Below are 15,205 nucleotides of genomic sequence, written 5' to 3' on the forward strand. Positions count from 1 at the left end.
GAGTTAGAGGAAAACGGATGCTTTAGTGTTCTATTTAAACTTAATACTCAAGGTGTTTTGTGCAACCTGCAGCCCTTGATATTTACATTCGATTAATTGGGGCAGCGTATAAAATACACATTGAAAAAGAAAGAAAAAAACAAAACATCTTTAGGTTCTTGGGCCATTATCCAAAGTTTACCAGGTTTCAATGCAATACAACCTGTATAGTTACATTCATCTTATACTGTACACTTATCAGCCTTGGTATACTGCATGTGTTCCTGTCCATGCGCTCAAGGGTTGTGGAGACACTTTGCTATTGATTGTTAGTAATATGCCAGCCTAGCACATAACTGTACCCTCTTCTGCTGTAAAAGGTTTGCAGTTTTTAAAATTTGTCATTCTATAACCTAATATACACACACACACCAAAGATCATTGTTTACAGTTTTATACAATAATCTACTTCACACCCTGGTAGTTCTCGCTCGTGTGAGAAGTGCTTTGGGAATTCCCCAATGTCACTAATGTGCCGCATCCACTCTGAGCCTGACTAAAGACATGGCCGGCTGTGCTGTGAATGGGAACCTTCGTGATGTTCGTTTATCGTGGGATGACAGGACTGGGATTCCCAATGATAGTGAATGGCAGAGATTTCAACAGGTATGAGGCAGGCAGTGCAGTTAATGTGTCACAGCCCGGAGAGCCTAAAGATTTGTTTTGTACTGTGTGAGTGGAGGGATCAGTTGCTAGTCTAAGAGCAACTGCCAAAGAGCAAGAGCATAAGCAAGAGCCATGCATTGGGCAATACCAACACACTGGGGGTTTAATATTGACCCCCAGTTCTTTAATTATGCCCCTCTCCTGGTTGCTCAAGGTTACAGAGTGGAGTATTTAAAATTGCTTGTGAAACCTTCCCAGAAAAAGGCTCCCATCGTATTTCAGATCACTTCCATCGGTCTAAACCTCTTCTGATTGGATATGATGCTCAGGCCATCGTCATTCTTGCTAAGGTCCAGTTGTGTTCTTTTTTTAATTCTTTTTTCCTTTGTTGATGTTTATTTTTCTTCCATTTTATTATACTTTTTTTCAGAATGTTTAGTATTTTTTCCACCCCAGTAAGAAGGTAAAAAACGTGTCTGTTTGTGAGAGAGAGAGAGAGAGAGAGAGAGAGAGAGAGAGAGAGAGAGAGAAATCTCTCCTTCTTTCTCTCTTGGGTGTACCCTAGGGGATCCCCTACCCCCCACCCCACCCCACAAAGTCCGTTTCAGGCTACTGAAGGTTCACAGAGGGGCAAGGGAGATGGGGGGGGGAGGGGGGGGGGGATTGTTCAGCCCATCAATCCTTGTTGCCACTGATTTGCTGGATAGGTAGCTGGAGCTGAAGAGGGTCCCTCAGTCGTTTCAGGTCCAGTTCAGCCTAGATAAAAGAAACAGGGGAGAAGCAAGCAATGCTGCTGTTATTCTCGGGTGCCATGTTCGCTACCGACCCAAGAGAATTCCATATCAGAACCAGACAACAATACAATAGAACCATCACACAATTCCATATCAGAACTATACAACAATACAAAGAGAACCGTCACACAATTCCATATCAGAACTAGACAACAATACAAAGAGAACCGTCACACAATTCCATATCAGAACTAGACAAGAATACAAGATAACTGTCACACAATTCCATATCAGAACTAACAACAATACAAAATAACTGTCACACAATTCCATATCAGAACTAACAATACAAAGAGAACCGTCACTCAATTCCTCATCACAACTAGACAAGCCGTTCCCTACACCAGTGGCTCTCAAACTGGGTGGGGGGAGTTGCTGTTGGAACGTTCAGGGATTTTTAAAATTGTATTTATTTAATTACATCTTAACCTAGGCTATACCGTATAAAGGGCGGATACTTTATTTGGGCTTTATCGGCTACTTTGATTGGATCGCCAATAATGCTTCCACCAATCAGAGGGTTGCATACAGCACTCATAGTGATCCCGCCGTCTGTCAGACTGGTACACAGAACAGAGTGAAGCAGCACTGGACAAGATAAATAATGTGTCAGATATTAAATTGGATATGAGTGGCAGTGATGAAGCCAACTTGCTTGAAAGTATTAAAAGTAGACTGGACATTCCCTTACCAGATGTAAAAAGCATGAACACATCACCCCCCGTCTTGCCCAGCTGCACTGGCTACCTGTAAAGTTCAGGATTATGTTCAAAACTTTCCTGCTAACCCTTCAATCACACAGGTCCTGAGTACCTCCTCAACCTGCTGACCACTATATCCCTGCCCGCAAGCTGAGGTCATTCGACTCTGGCCTCCTTGTTATCCCAAAGCAAAAGCACACCACACTTAGAAAACGCGTGTTTAGCTTCATGGCTCTTACTTTTTTGGAACTCTCTCCCAGCTTTGGTGCGTGATTCTCCCACCGTCATTCGCTTTAAATCAACTCTCAAGACCCACTTGTCCTCTCCTGCTTTCCATGCTCTTTAAGCCCTATATCTGCTATTAGCTGCTGTGTGGTTGCTACTATTTGATGTATTATGTATTTTTCACTGGTGTAAAATGCCTTGTTTTTTACTGTATGGAATGTATTATGCATTTCTCTCTATATAAAATATTTTGGATTTTCTTGTATCTTGTAAATTGCTTTGTGATGGTGGGCCACTACGAAAGGCACTATATAAAATAGATTGACTGATTAATTGATTGATTGATTAATAGATTTAAAACATGTGGAATTGATGATGCGATCAGAAACCCAGAGGCAGTTTAAGACTGGTCTTTTTTATGTTAAGCATTTTTGTGTTCTTTTTTAGAAGGGTTTAATTAAGTAACATCCAAAACTGTTCGTGTCAGACTTGTTGAAAGTCTGTAACAAAACGTTTGATTGTTATTGTCGATACGTTGTAAATACGACTATTAATGCAGGCATCGTGCAGGTATTGCAAAGTCCAGAAACAAAACAAAACATTAAAACGTTTTGCACCGTATAAAACTGAGCTAATTTTTCCAGTGCTTGCTAGTCTATTAACCAATTTGAAATGATTTTGAAGCAAATAAAAGCATTTGTGTTTCAGTTTTATTGTTAAAGATTTCACACGGGGCAATACTGCCCTACAATTACTGCATGGTTGTACTGTGATCGTTCCACTATGTTATGTTGTGAACCATAGCTTTAAAACTGAGAGACAGCAATTTCTTATCATAAAAGTTTGCTGGTTTTTTAAATTAAGAGCCATATAAGAGCGATAAATACTGTAACTGATTAGAAGGCCTTCTTTGTTATTCTCAAAGTTGCTGCAGTTACATTGTATTGTTATTGTAAATAAGACACGGTTTTAGCAGACATATTTAATTAAGTAAACATTTATTTAACTATGTAAGGTTTTGGTAGTTTCAAATGTGTCATCATAACAACAAAGTCCCAAGTCTCATGCAAGTTCATAACCCCTCAGCTCTAAGCCAGTGCCAGTGGAAGCAGATACTGCTACTTTTCCCTCTAGACCATTAACATCTATCCACACATATCATGCTAGTGTTATTATGGCCTAAACTTGGTACGAATAGCAAAAATTCTAATTTCAAGGGGGTTTAATGACCAGTGCAGTGGTGGGACTTGAAACAAAAGGTTTTCACAGAAATTGGAAGACTGGTTCCTACAGTTCTTACAGCAATACTTACATTTTAGGACCCACATCCCCTACAGGGTAAAGAGTTAGGCTGAAGTTCGAATAAAACTCGTCACTTACCCCTCGTCCTGCAGTTTGCCAGAAGTGAGCAGGGTGCTCCTGGTATTGATTTCTGAAAAGCCCTATTCAATACGAGGAGAACTAAGTGCTACACGTGATGGTAGCATCTAATTGCACCCTGGGTGATTTTTCTAGTCAAAGTCCCTTTCTCACTTTAGGTTGACCTTTGCAAGGTCACAGGTTGAAGGGAACATTAAAAAAAAAAAAAAAGGATATCACTTCTGAACACAGCATATCTGAAAACCATCCGAGGTGAATTTTTTTAGGAAAATCTGAGACGGACGGCCAACGAAATGTCCCTTTTCTGGTTGAGTTGGCGTGGAATGACTCAAAACTGTAACTTTTTTTTGTGTGAACGTGCTGTGAAAAAAATCCCCCAACTTATAAATCCGACGAATTTAATACCAGCCAAAATGTCCTGTTACACAGTATATGTTATCTTAACCCAAATCTTTATGCTGACACCTTCAGGCATGTCAAAGTTTGTAGATGGCGCTGTGCATCTGACTGGTGCCTTTTAAACTTGCATATTTTTGGATGTAGTCCGCTGCCATCTGGTAATGTGTATTAGCATATGTAGTAAGCATTAATCATAACTGGTAAACTGTAATTGACACTTCGATGGATCAGTGGCTGGTTCATAAAAAAAAATAAAAAAAAAGCCCCAAAAAACTGTGTGTGTGTGTGTGTGTGTGTGTGTGTGTGTGTGTGTGTGTGTGTGTTGTGTGTGGTGTGTGTGTGTGTGTGTGTGTGTGTGTGTGTGTGTGTGTGTGTGTGTGTGTGTGTGGGGGGGGGGGGGGGGGGGGGGGGCATCAAGTACCACAGACAAGAGGAAGGGGGGCGCGTTCCAAAAAGTTTGAGAACCGCTGCCCCACACACGTACAAATGTAGATACGACATGTCATGTGCCCCGAGATTAACATACACTTAAAACTGTAACAAAGAAGGTCCTTTGCATGTTTCACCACGATTGTCTAAGCACTTCTCTAGACATCTGTTAAAATGTAGACAGAGCCAGACCGTCCAAGCTAGAAAGACACCTTATACCCTGAGATAACAATACACTCAATAACTTCTGCTATAGTCATTAGATGGTCCATTTGGACTAGCGGTTCTCTGGATGTAAAAATGCATGTGTGACATCAGACAGAAAGACTTGCAGCCTATATTTACCCTTGTATTCCGATACACTCAATAACTTGTGCTACAGAAGGTAGCAATTTTATCACCACTGGACAGGATGCATGCAAACCTCGAGCGCACAGCTGCCTGCACTATGAGCGTTTAGTTTTCTGCATTACAGTAGTCTCCAGTCTCCAAGCCTCTTGGTCGTTACCTCTGCAATTGCATCCTTGAGCTGGTTGTATTTCTCGATGTCGAAGCGGTTCTTTTTCGCTCCTTTATGGAAAAAGAGCAGATACTGTCGGTCCCTGGCGTCTGGGTAAATGTACTCCTGTGGAGAGAGTTAGAGAGGCAGAGGGAGTCAGACCTGAGCCAGACTCACTAACCCAACTGAGAGGGAGGCAGTGAGAGAGGGAGAGTGAGGGGGGTTTATGATTCAGGCAATCGATGAACGTGTTCAAATACTGTACAAGCCTGTCTTCTGTTAACCATGACTCTAATTCAGATGCAATTTCCATAGCGGTATAATGATTGCTCCAAAAGCTCAAGCCACAGTGCGATAAACAAAACAAACAAAAGAAAAAATAATTGTTTTTAAAAAGAAAAAAAAAAGGTAGTGGTCATGACGTCTTCAGATGTGCGCCGAGACCGACGTCCTTTCTCCGAGTAGGAGTGGCTGCAGTGTCTTACCTGCCGTGTGAGGACGAAGTAGGCGTACATAGCCATGGAGCTGCCATAGGTGATGAAGTAGGTGACGGGCTCCATGATGTCCCAGGAGTACTCCCACCAGGTGAGCCGGGCCAGGATCCCGAACTGGGTTGCCATGTAGGCCATGCCGCCCCACATCACCCAGGTGGCCCTCTTCTCTGCTTTCCGACTCAGCTCTTCCTTCAACTGCAGAGAAGGCAGAGGTGCTTATGAAGGCAGGATGGAGGATATGGGCTGCACTGTGCATGGGCAGTTACCTCCTTATAAAAAAGTACCATGGTATTTTTGTAGGTTCCCATGATTATACAATGCCATGTACCATAGTTTACCAGGTTTGTCATTTTTTTTTACCATACTTCTCTGTGCTTTACAATGCTTATCTATGCGTGCACTGTGTTTTATTACAATTTGCTGTGCTTTTACTCTAGGAAACTTTTACAAAGGTACAGCTAGGCCACACAGTTAGGCCTTTACCACTTGAGCCACTTTGGGACCAGTAAGCCCAATAATTTTTAATGAACTAATTTAATGCGTTTGGATAAAAATCTTGTGCTTACTGTTTGTCTGATTTTTATGACTTAGGAATTGATCTTAATCAACCTGTGTTTATAAAACCCTCCCCCTTTTTTGTTTCGTCTTTTATGAAAGGCCCAATTTGGAGCCGTGCACAAAGATGTAAACGCTGTGATTGCCTGTAGGGGAGATGGCTAGCCTGAGTTTCCAGGTTAATCTCATATCTCATAGTGTCTACTGGCTTCTCTACGTGAGGGTGGGCGGAGTCCAGTACCTTCTCGAAGGGGAGGATCTGGGAGTTGAGGTTCTCCAGCCTGCCTATCAGCTGCCGCTCTTTGTGTAGCTGGTGCTCTTCGATCCGCAGAGTGGTGTAGAGCTGCTGGACCAACATCTTGACATCACCGAGGGTCTCTGCATCCTCGTGAGCCAGGAGATCTGAGAGGAGTCAAGGCTTGGGTTAGAGAGGAGAGACAGAGAGAGAAGACTGGACCAGCATCTTGTCATTACTGAGGGTCCCTGCATCCTCATGAGATCTCACAGAGAGAGAGAAGTAGAGAGGCTGGACATGCTTAACTAACATCTTGACATTATTGAGGGTCTCTACGTCCTTAAGGGCCAGGAGAAAGGGTGAAGAGAGAGGGAGGACTAAATACTGAAAGAGGAGGAGGAGGGGGAGAGGAAGAGACAAACCTAATGACAAGATGGGCCTCGGATTACAGAACAAGGATATTTCTGAGGTTCAGGATCGAGTTACCACACATTTTCAGAGGAACCCCTGCCCTTCCCTCCCCTGCTCTGCTCCTCACCTCTCTTGGGCGGCCTCACGTGGTACGTGGTGTCATTGATGACCAGCTTGAAATCATCCAGGAGGAGGATATCGATGCCTGTGGAGGAGGCCACTCGAGTCCCATCTGAGAGAGACAGAAATACCCTTAGGAAAGTTTACCAGTCACTTTGCATGGTTATTTTTATCCACTTTTCCCCTGGTTATACTAATCATTTACTATAGCTTACCATGTTTTGCTATATTTTGTTATATGCTTTAAACATACCTCTCTGAAACGCTTACCTGTGCTTAACCATGCTCACACTGTGCTTTACTACATATTGCTATGCTTTTACGATAGCAAACTTGTATAAGGGTACCATCGTCATGCCAGCAAGCTGAACGTTTCCACATCTTTCTGTTGATCACATACACTGGTTCTGCTTATAATTCAGGGGTTTAGCTGAACTGTGACTACAGGCAAATATACACGCACACACACACACACATATATGTTTTTAAATACAACAAACAAAATGTAATTTGGCGATTAATCTTTTTTTTGTTTGTTTTATTCAAGGCTAAGCATATTTCAAATTGGGACTAAATGAATGGAGTTCGTGAATCCATTGATTTCAATCAGTGAATCAACTGATTAAAACAAAACAGCGGCGTAGCAGGAAGAATACATTGCTTTAATGAGCAGCCCACGTTAATTCAAAGCTTTTAACAAAATGAATCACTTGCTGTGCAACAGAATCCTAGCCATCTCTCAGAATCAGCTGACACTCTATTCCCTTGAGGAAGTGTGCAGCTGCAGCTATTGAGCACGTGCCCCTGTGCTCCAGCCCCTACCCTCCCCCTGGTTTATTAGTAGATGGCGCCCCTGCGCTCCTGCCCACACTCTCCCCCTGGTTCATTAGTAGATAGTACCCCTGATTTCTTGTACTTGCAGAGTAGATGACACCCCTGTCCCTGCCCCCCCTGGTTTATTGCCCCGCATTGCCTGTACCCGCAGAGTAGATGGCGACCCGGTCAATGCCCCGGTCTTCGGCCTGCAGCTGCTGAAGGAAGACACCCACGGAGTCAGAGATGGGCTTGAGGGTGAACTGGCATCGCTCCCGTCGAGAGGGCAGGCTGACCGAGATCACAGGCAAGCCGTTCTGATACACCACGATCACATCTGCCAAGGAGAAACCAGTCAGGGCACACACCAATACACACCATCTGTAAGCTATCAACACTACTGGACTGCCCAGGGTTTGCAAATTACTGAATGAATGAGGCCAGGGATGGAAGCAAGACTCCCATTATGTAGCAGTTTGATCCACTCTTGGTTTTTACTATGTTTTAAGACAACACACCTGAGCTTATCACCTATACACTATGGCTAGTTAAGTTTGTACTGAAACCTGGAATGGGTGAAACTGCTATGCAATAGGAGTCTTTCCACCTCTAAACCTCTTTTTAAATTTCCACTTACACCTGAAGAACACCTGAAGATGGGTCTTGCTTGCTTGCGCTAGTGTTTGTACTGAACATTATATACCAGTATCAACTGTTCAAATCCATTACCATGATAACCTTGATTAACACACATATTTAAGTTTGTAATATCTATGTTTTGCACAGTTGTTGTTTTTTTTTTTTAATTTTTAAAAAAGGTAAATGCTCTATGAATATGGAATAACGCGTGCTTGAGAGTTTAAAGTCTTCCAGTGTAACAGGGCAGTGGCTGGGCGCGAATCGGAGACTCACCGACAGGGGACAGAATCTGTAACAGCAGTGTATCACACAGCACTGCCCGTCACACATGCCTCTGTACTGCAAGAGAATAAAAAAAGCAGAGGATACAATCCCTGCTATATCAGAAAGACTCAAGACTCAAGACTAAGTGCTTCCTTGGAACCTGTCACTAACTCTCCTCAAATCTTTCTGCTGTTCTGGCCTTGCTCTTTGGAAATCTACCAGCAGGCTCAAGAAGGGGTCCTAGGGCAAGAGCTCAGTGTCCCTCCCCCCGAGGTGGCAGTCTCCTTTGGGGTGGGATCCATCTGCTTACTGACAGCCAATTACCCCTCTGGAGTCGGTCTCTAACCTGCCAGCCCCATTGCTGTGATTCTTCCCACAGGATGCTCCTTTTAAACTGTACCGCTGACTAAACAGCCTGCAGCTTCATCCTGCTGTTCCTGTTCTGTACGTATACATGCATTTTCTCAAGGGAGCTTCAATGCAAACCTCAGATATCTGAAGATCGCAGCTTGCCAGCATAACACGTTTGTAACAAACAATCAAAGAGTGGGGAAATTAGGCTGGACTTAAACTGTGTGTTTATTGAGCTCTGGAGAGCGTCTTAAAGCATGGTCACTGGTCATTGTTCATAGCGACCCAGTCTGGCAACAGAAACTCTGAGACTGCGGCAGCATACAGCTGGCCTGTCTGCCTTCTTCAGAGAAAGAGCTGTCAAAGCCACCTGTTAGCATTATCATCCCACGGGCTGAGAGAACCTATAATGCGATGTGACAAAGCAGCACTGTGACGGGCCCAGATTATCTCCCAGCGCATTTCTCATCCTTGCCATTGAGAGATTCCCTCCACTCCCCCCCTTTCCTGGTTTCACTGCCTCAGGGCAATTCCACGGAGCTCCTGCTACTAAAGCAATAACCAGATAATTGGAACAGAATTACTGTGCATCAAAAAGACAATTACTGTAATAAAGGGGACTGCCTAATTACTTGGGGACCAACTCCCAGCACACAGCACTGAAAAGGGCACTTAGCAAAGTGGTGACACTAATCTCTTTATTTGATTGCTTAATTGCAGGGAGTAATGAATCTTTACTTGTAACAATTAGATTAAAAAAAAAAAGATAAAGGTAGGAAGAATGAAAGTCCTCCGGGGCTGACAATGATGTAGAAATATTAAAAGAAACTATAAATTAAATGGGAAATGTACAAACATCTAGAAACTAGAAATCTGCAACATTAAATTAAATGGGAAATGTACAAACATCTAGAAACTAGAAATCTGCAACATTAAGACAGTCACTGAATTTTTGTTTTTTAGTATTTCTAAATGCAGTAGTCTTGAGTGATTCATTGTTACAGATCATGGTCACTGCATGTGCTAACTGCACTTACCCAGTGCTTTCAGGATGAGCACCGAATCTCAATAAACAAACCAAACTACATGCTAATCTGATTTTCACCAGCAGAGGGCAGAGTAATATTAGAAAAGTCCTGTGTGTGCAGACAACCTTCATCTCAACACTCATCACAGGAGATTCGTCTAACCTAGGCCTAGGTATTTACTATGACAACATTGCTGATGATCTTTCTGAAGCTGTCAGAGTGACACTAACAAGAATTGGTGGTGACGGTGTTTGTGCCCTTATATATATATATATATATATATATATATATATATATATATATATATATATATATATATATATATATATATATATATATATATATATTTTTTTGTTATTTTTTTGTTGTGGAGCATGTGCTTCTTTAAAACCACTACATTTGGACAGTGGCTAGGAACACTGACTAGTTGCCACACTATACTCTATAGTAACTGGCTAATAGACGACAACATGAAGGTAAGCAGGAAGAGGACCATAAGAAAATTAAACTGAGACTGAAGCTTAATTTGGTTCCTGACCAAAAAACAAAATGAGTCAACAGCAGCAGCAGCAATAACAGCAACAGTAGTACCAGCAGCAGCAGTAGTAGAGTTGTAGTGAACCCCGGTTCATTTTTTACAGAGTTGTGTGTGAAAGCGCAGGCCAGCTTTGTGTGTGATCTGTTTATTATTGTAACAATACATTCATATGTTTTCATTGGTACGTGTCTTCTTCTAAATGCCTCAAGCAAAAGGCTACACTATAAAGACCATTATTCTCAGTCCCGTTGGTGGCTGTACGGAGGGATGCTATTTTATTGTCATAAATTTAAACACCTGCAGTTTGCATACTCACCTTCGGGGGGCAGCGCAGTAGAACTCAGCAGCCTCTGGCTCTGCCACACCTGTGAAAGACAGGAAGAGGAAGCGCACGGTAAGCAGCGCAGTTGAAACATTCTCCACTCCTTCCCCTTCAAACTGCAATGACTCCCTCCTGCAGGCCAAAGACTCATTGATCTGCACAGGTTCAGACAGCAGGGTCAACAACACCCCAGCCCTTCTTTAAAGAGTACCATGGGATATATCTAGAACAGCAACATCATTAGACCACCTGAACATTGGTGAATTACTATTTCTGTAAATGTTTTTTTTTTTTTATTTAAAGAAGGTCTTCAAGCAAGCTGCATCACAATTGCATCACAAGTGTTCCTTTGCAAAACTCTTGCAGAAACCACTGTATGCCTGTTGTAAGTGATACATAAAGAATCTGAAGCTGAGCTGAACAGCACTCTGTTCACTGCGGGCTGTAGTAGCTAGTCCTTGGAGGTTGTCCTCTCCAGCACTGGCCAGGTTTAGCTTCTCCAAGGTGGCCTGGCTCCAGTTACAGTAACATGGCTCCATGCCTTCAAGTAGAATTCTCAAGTTCAATTCCCTATCCAGACTTAATCTCAATTGGACTTGGACGCAGTAGTGCACGTGGTCTGTCACACCTCCTGCATGTACAGGATCAAAGTGATAAGGATCACTTCTACTAGCAAAAAAAGTAGAAAGCACAGGGTTAGTGCAAAGCAGTTTATTTAAAATTTCCCTTGTTAGAACCTTTTCTAGGGAAAGAAAATTCCAAATGTACCAAAATAAAATAAGTGAATTCATTTTATGATCAATGCATTTAAAAAACGGTCATTTAGTTTTGTATAACAACACGCGCAATGCTGGTTTCCCCTTGTCTTATACAATTGAATCTGGAGTACAAGAAGGCTGACATTTCAAGGTCTCTGAAACAAACTGTGTTTGCACTGCACAATGCAATTTACAAGCCTACCATTGTCTTAATGTTTTAAAAGTCTCCATGGCAATGCATGTTTGTACTGTAAGTGATCATGCAATTTACAACTGCATTTGTTACTATGACAACAGCAACATAGATGATTGCTACATAAATATTTTGAGAGGGAGCTTCATCTTGTTTCTTCAGTTCAGTGCGTCCCGCCCCCTTACTTTATGAAAATGTATAAATAAATGGATTCTCTGTCGGTTAGGGCCGTTTCCACCCTCTTATCTATAAAGAGAATGGAAATAATGTTCTTTTTTGCTTCTGTGTTTGTTTGTAGTTTCCAGTTCATTATTAGCACAAGCCTGTTCATTAGGTACACAGATCTGTACAAGTGGTAACAAGTTCCTGTTCCACCTCGGAGACGAGAGAAGTGTGTTGCCATGGTGATCTGTGACTACACAACGCAATGTCAAACATTGCTCTGCAGTGGGTCAGACTTGTGGTCTATGAAAAGAAAACACTTCTGAAGAAAATAAATTCCAACTGAGACATAACGAAACGAAGGTACAGCACGATGCAGCCGTTGCACAACAAAATATGTACCGGTGTAGTCTTTGAAAGTGGTATGTTGTCAGAATGTGGTATGCAGACCAAAACTTGACCCATGTAATGTCAGAAAGTGGTACAATGTCACATTGAAAAGTGCTACGTTGTCCGATTTTGTACAGATGCAATCAGTTGCGATCTGATGGGTGTATCTGATCCTATTGTCAAACAGAGGTACATTTACCATTAATTATACATTATTTGCTTGCAAACTTAAACTTACAGTTGAATTATACAGTTCATCCATAACTTAAAAAAATGCTCAGATCTTAAGAAAAACAATTGGAGAAACATTTCAACATCGGGTCTTTGTCAGTGATAATAGCAGGCAGACTTTGCAGGAAGTTGCTTCTCACTGCAGTGCAATTCTCATGACACTCAATCTTCTAATAAAAACCAGATGCTGACACCAAATAAACTAAGAAAAACAAAGGTTGAGAGCTGTACAACGGCCTGCTGTGCTGTAGTTAAACACCATGCATTTCTAGCTCAGGGTACGGCAGGGAAGGGCAGCTCTACCCTCATGAAAACAGACGTCTGGTGGAAAAGTAACCAAGAAAGCGAGGCCAACGAATCCCGACCCGTCTGGTTTGGAATAAAACATTTCTGAGACGTCGACCTTTGTTATCTTCTCTGCAGACTGGCAATTGCAAAGCTACAATAGGGTTTTTTTTTTCTAATCTATATTATTTTCAGTAACGGGATAAAGAAGAATGAAGATAATGTTTTGCGTTTAGCATTGAAAACATGGCAGTATTAAAATATAGGTACAGTAGGTACTATGCAAGTACATTGGTATGGTTATAACTATTATAATATCATGCCAGTGTTCCTTACACAGTATTTATTGCACCATTTGTAGCAATAAAATATGTCCGTGGTTAACCTAATAGCATTAACCAAATTAGTGTATGTACTAATAAACACATTTAAGGATCATTTGATCTTACTATGCATCATATAAGCAGCCCATCAGGACCATCACATGTATCATGATACATACCTGCATACTGTGATACGTATCCTGACACAATGAAACTGGGATGAATGTGTTTGAATTTGACAAATCAGTTGAAATACAAAAATGACATTCCAGAGTGCATAAAAATATTTCTGTAGGGGTTAATTTTTTCAAATATTTTTATTATGGCTCAAAGGGTCCTCCCCAGTACCTTCAGTGGCATATGCCGGTGTGTGTTTTTGAATCTTAGATATCTGGCATGTCCTGATTCTCCAGGTATGAATGTCAGTTTCTGATTCTCGCTGCTTTCGTCGCTCACACTCAGACTGGGATCTCATTCTGAGAGCCCTGGAAAGCGTGCTCAATTAGTGGAAGCTGAAAGTATGAAAAATGACAAGTAAAGAGAGGCACTGGATAGAGAACAAAACCAGGCAAACGCACCAGGCTGGCTCTTGGCTCGTCTGAAGATTCAAGTACTAATCATTTTATGCAAATAGCACAGACTCCATATTTACATTGTAAAACTGGTGCCTATTTCATTAACTTCCCTATATGAATTTCCCTGACTCTTGCGCTTGTGCTAAATTTTTACACAGGTCCAAAAAAAAACAAATGAAGCAATTAGAAGGCACTTGCATACAAATCACTTGCACATTATTTTTCAACGGTCCACTTAATAATGAGCATGCCAGGTGGTGTAAAACAGAACCGATGCTTCGAGAGAGATCGGAGCTTATCGAGCTATACAAGTATCCTAATATTAGCTCTGCTAACCAGGGGATGATTCATATTTGAGGAGGTGGCTTCTATAAATACCTCCCTGGTTTCTCTTTCAGTCTGTCCCTGAGCCTCCATCTGCATGTTGTCAGCAGTTACCCGCATGGCACACCACGGGTAATAGTAGGCTCCAGGGATGAGTGCCGCTAACCTGTAGTGCGACAGCTGCTTGTGCTCACTGCTCACAAACACAGCACTGCACTCCACACACAGACATACACTGACACACAGCGCAAGGAAGCGATCAGAAATTCACACAAGGCACCTTGTTAGGAACAAGCATTCAGAGCAATGGTTATGGCCCTGCTCAGCATCCAGTCGGGTACAAATATCTTTAGAACAGCCTGGGGGGGGCAGGAAGGGGGACGATTTTGAAACAAGCAAGCTTGCTTACTATAAATATCTTCACTTCCTGAACCCCGGCATCCGGCTGGAAGAAAAACGACTGCAGGAGGTTCCAGTCACACGAAACTTAGCACCACCACTTCAAGAACATTTTACTGAGCCCCTGCAGCAGCCTGCTGTTTAGAATATATGCTGTACCTAAACATATGCATTTTCTGGCCACTAAGATATTTTGTAATATATTTTAAACAAACTACATGGCCTAAACTGGCCATTTCTTGGATGTGTGTTAAGTTAATACTAACAAGTTAATAATAAAACACAGTTTTTCCTTGTAGAAATCTTTTATTTCCCCTCTATTCTCCAGCAGACACATGTGATTGCTTTGTAGCTTCAATATAGTATTCAATGACTGTCCATCACTAGATACAGGCAGACAAAGGGATGGAAATAAAACTTCCACTGCACAGCAGTCTGATTCATTCCTGGCTAGAATATGAGTTTAAACACCCGAGTTTGTTACCTATACACTGGGGCTAACCAAGCTTAAAATGGGTGAAACTTATTTACATCCCTGTATATGTATATACGTATAAAACAGAGACCCTTGTCGATTAAACAAACTAACCAAGAAGTTTCTTTAGTTGGACCAGATTGTAATAGAGACTGATTCAAGTGTTTGATCAAGGACATATAGTAGTGCAGCAAGGTCGCTGTGCCGCCCCACAAACACCACACACACGCATATTGACAATCCCTTCA

The 15,205-nt window shown here is 42.0% G+C and overlaps 1 protein-coding gene across 1 annotated transcript in view; it reads right to left on the reverse strand.

Annotated features, from left to right (window-relative positions):
* Positions 1 to 1,269: 1,269 nt before the first annotated feature.
* Positions 1,270 to 15,205, reverse strand: part of LOC121321760 (calcium uniporter protein, mitochondrial-like) — a 45,948-nt gene continuing 32,012 nt past the window's right edge. Inside the window, exons 3-9 of the mRNA XM_041260900.1 lie at positions 10,837 to 10,885; positions 7,867 to 8,037; positions 6,895 to 6,999; positions 6,363 to 6,523; positions 5,558 to 5,761; positions 5,082 to 5,198; positions 1,270 to 1,401 (exon numbers count right to left, since the gene is read on the reverse strand). Of these exons, the coding sequence (XP_041116834.1) occupies positions 1,321 to 1,401; positions 5,082 to 5,198; positions 5,558 to 5,761; positions 6,363 to 6,523; positions 6,895 to 6,999; positions 7,867 to 8,037; positions 10,837 to 10,885 (888 nt within the window). The 3' untranslated portion in view covers positions 1,270 to 1,320. The remainder of the gene's footprint in view (positions 1,402 to 5,081; positions 5,199 to 5,557; positions 5,762 to 6,362; positions 6,524 to 6,894; positions 7,000 to 7,866; positions 8,038 to 10,836; positions 10,886 to 15,205) is intronic.

The sequence above is a fragment of the Polyodon spathula genome, chromosome 10, assembly GCF_017654505.1.
Source record: "Polyodon spathula isolate WHYD16114869_AA chromosome 10, ASM1765450v1, whole genome shotgun sequence".
NCBI lineage: Eukaryota > Metazoa > Chordata > Actinopteri > Acipenseriformes > Polyodontidae > Polyodon > Polyodon spathula.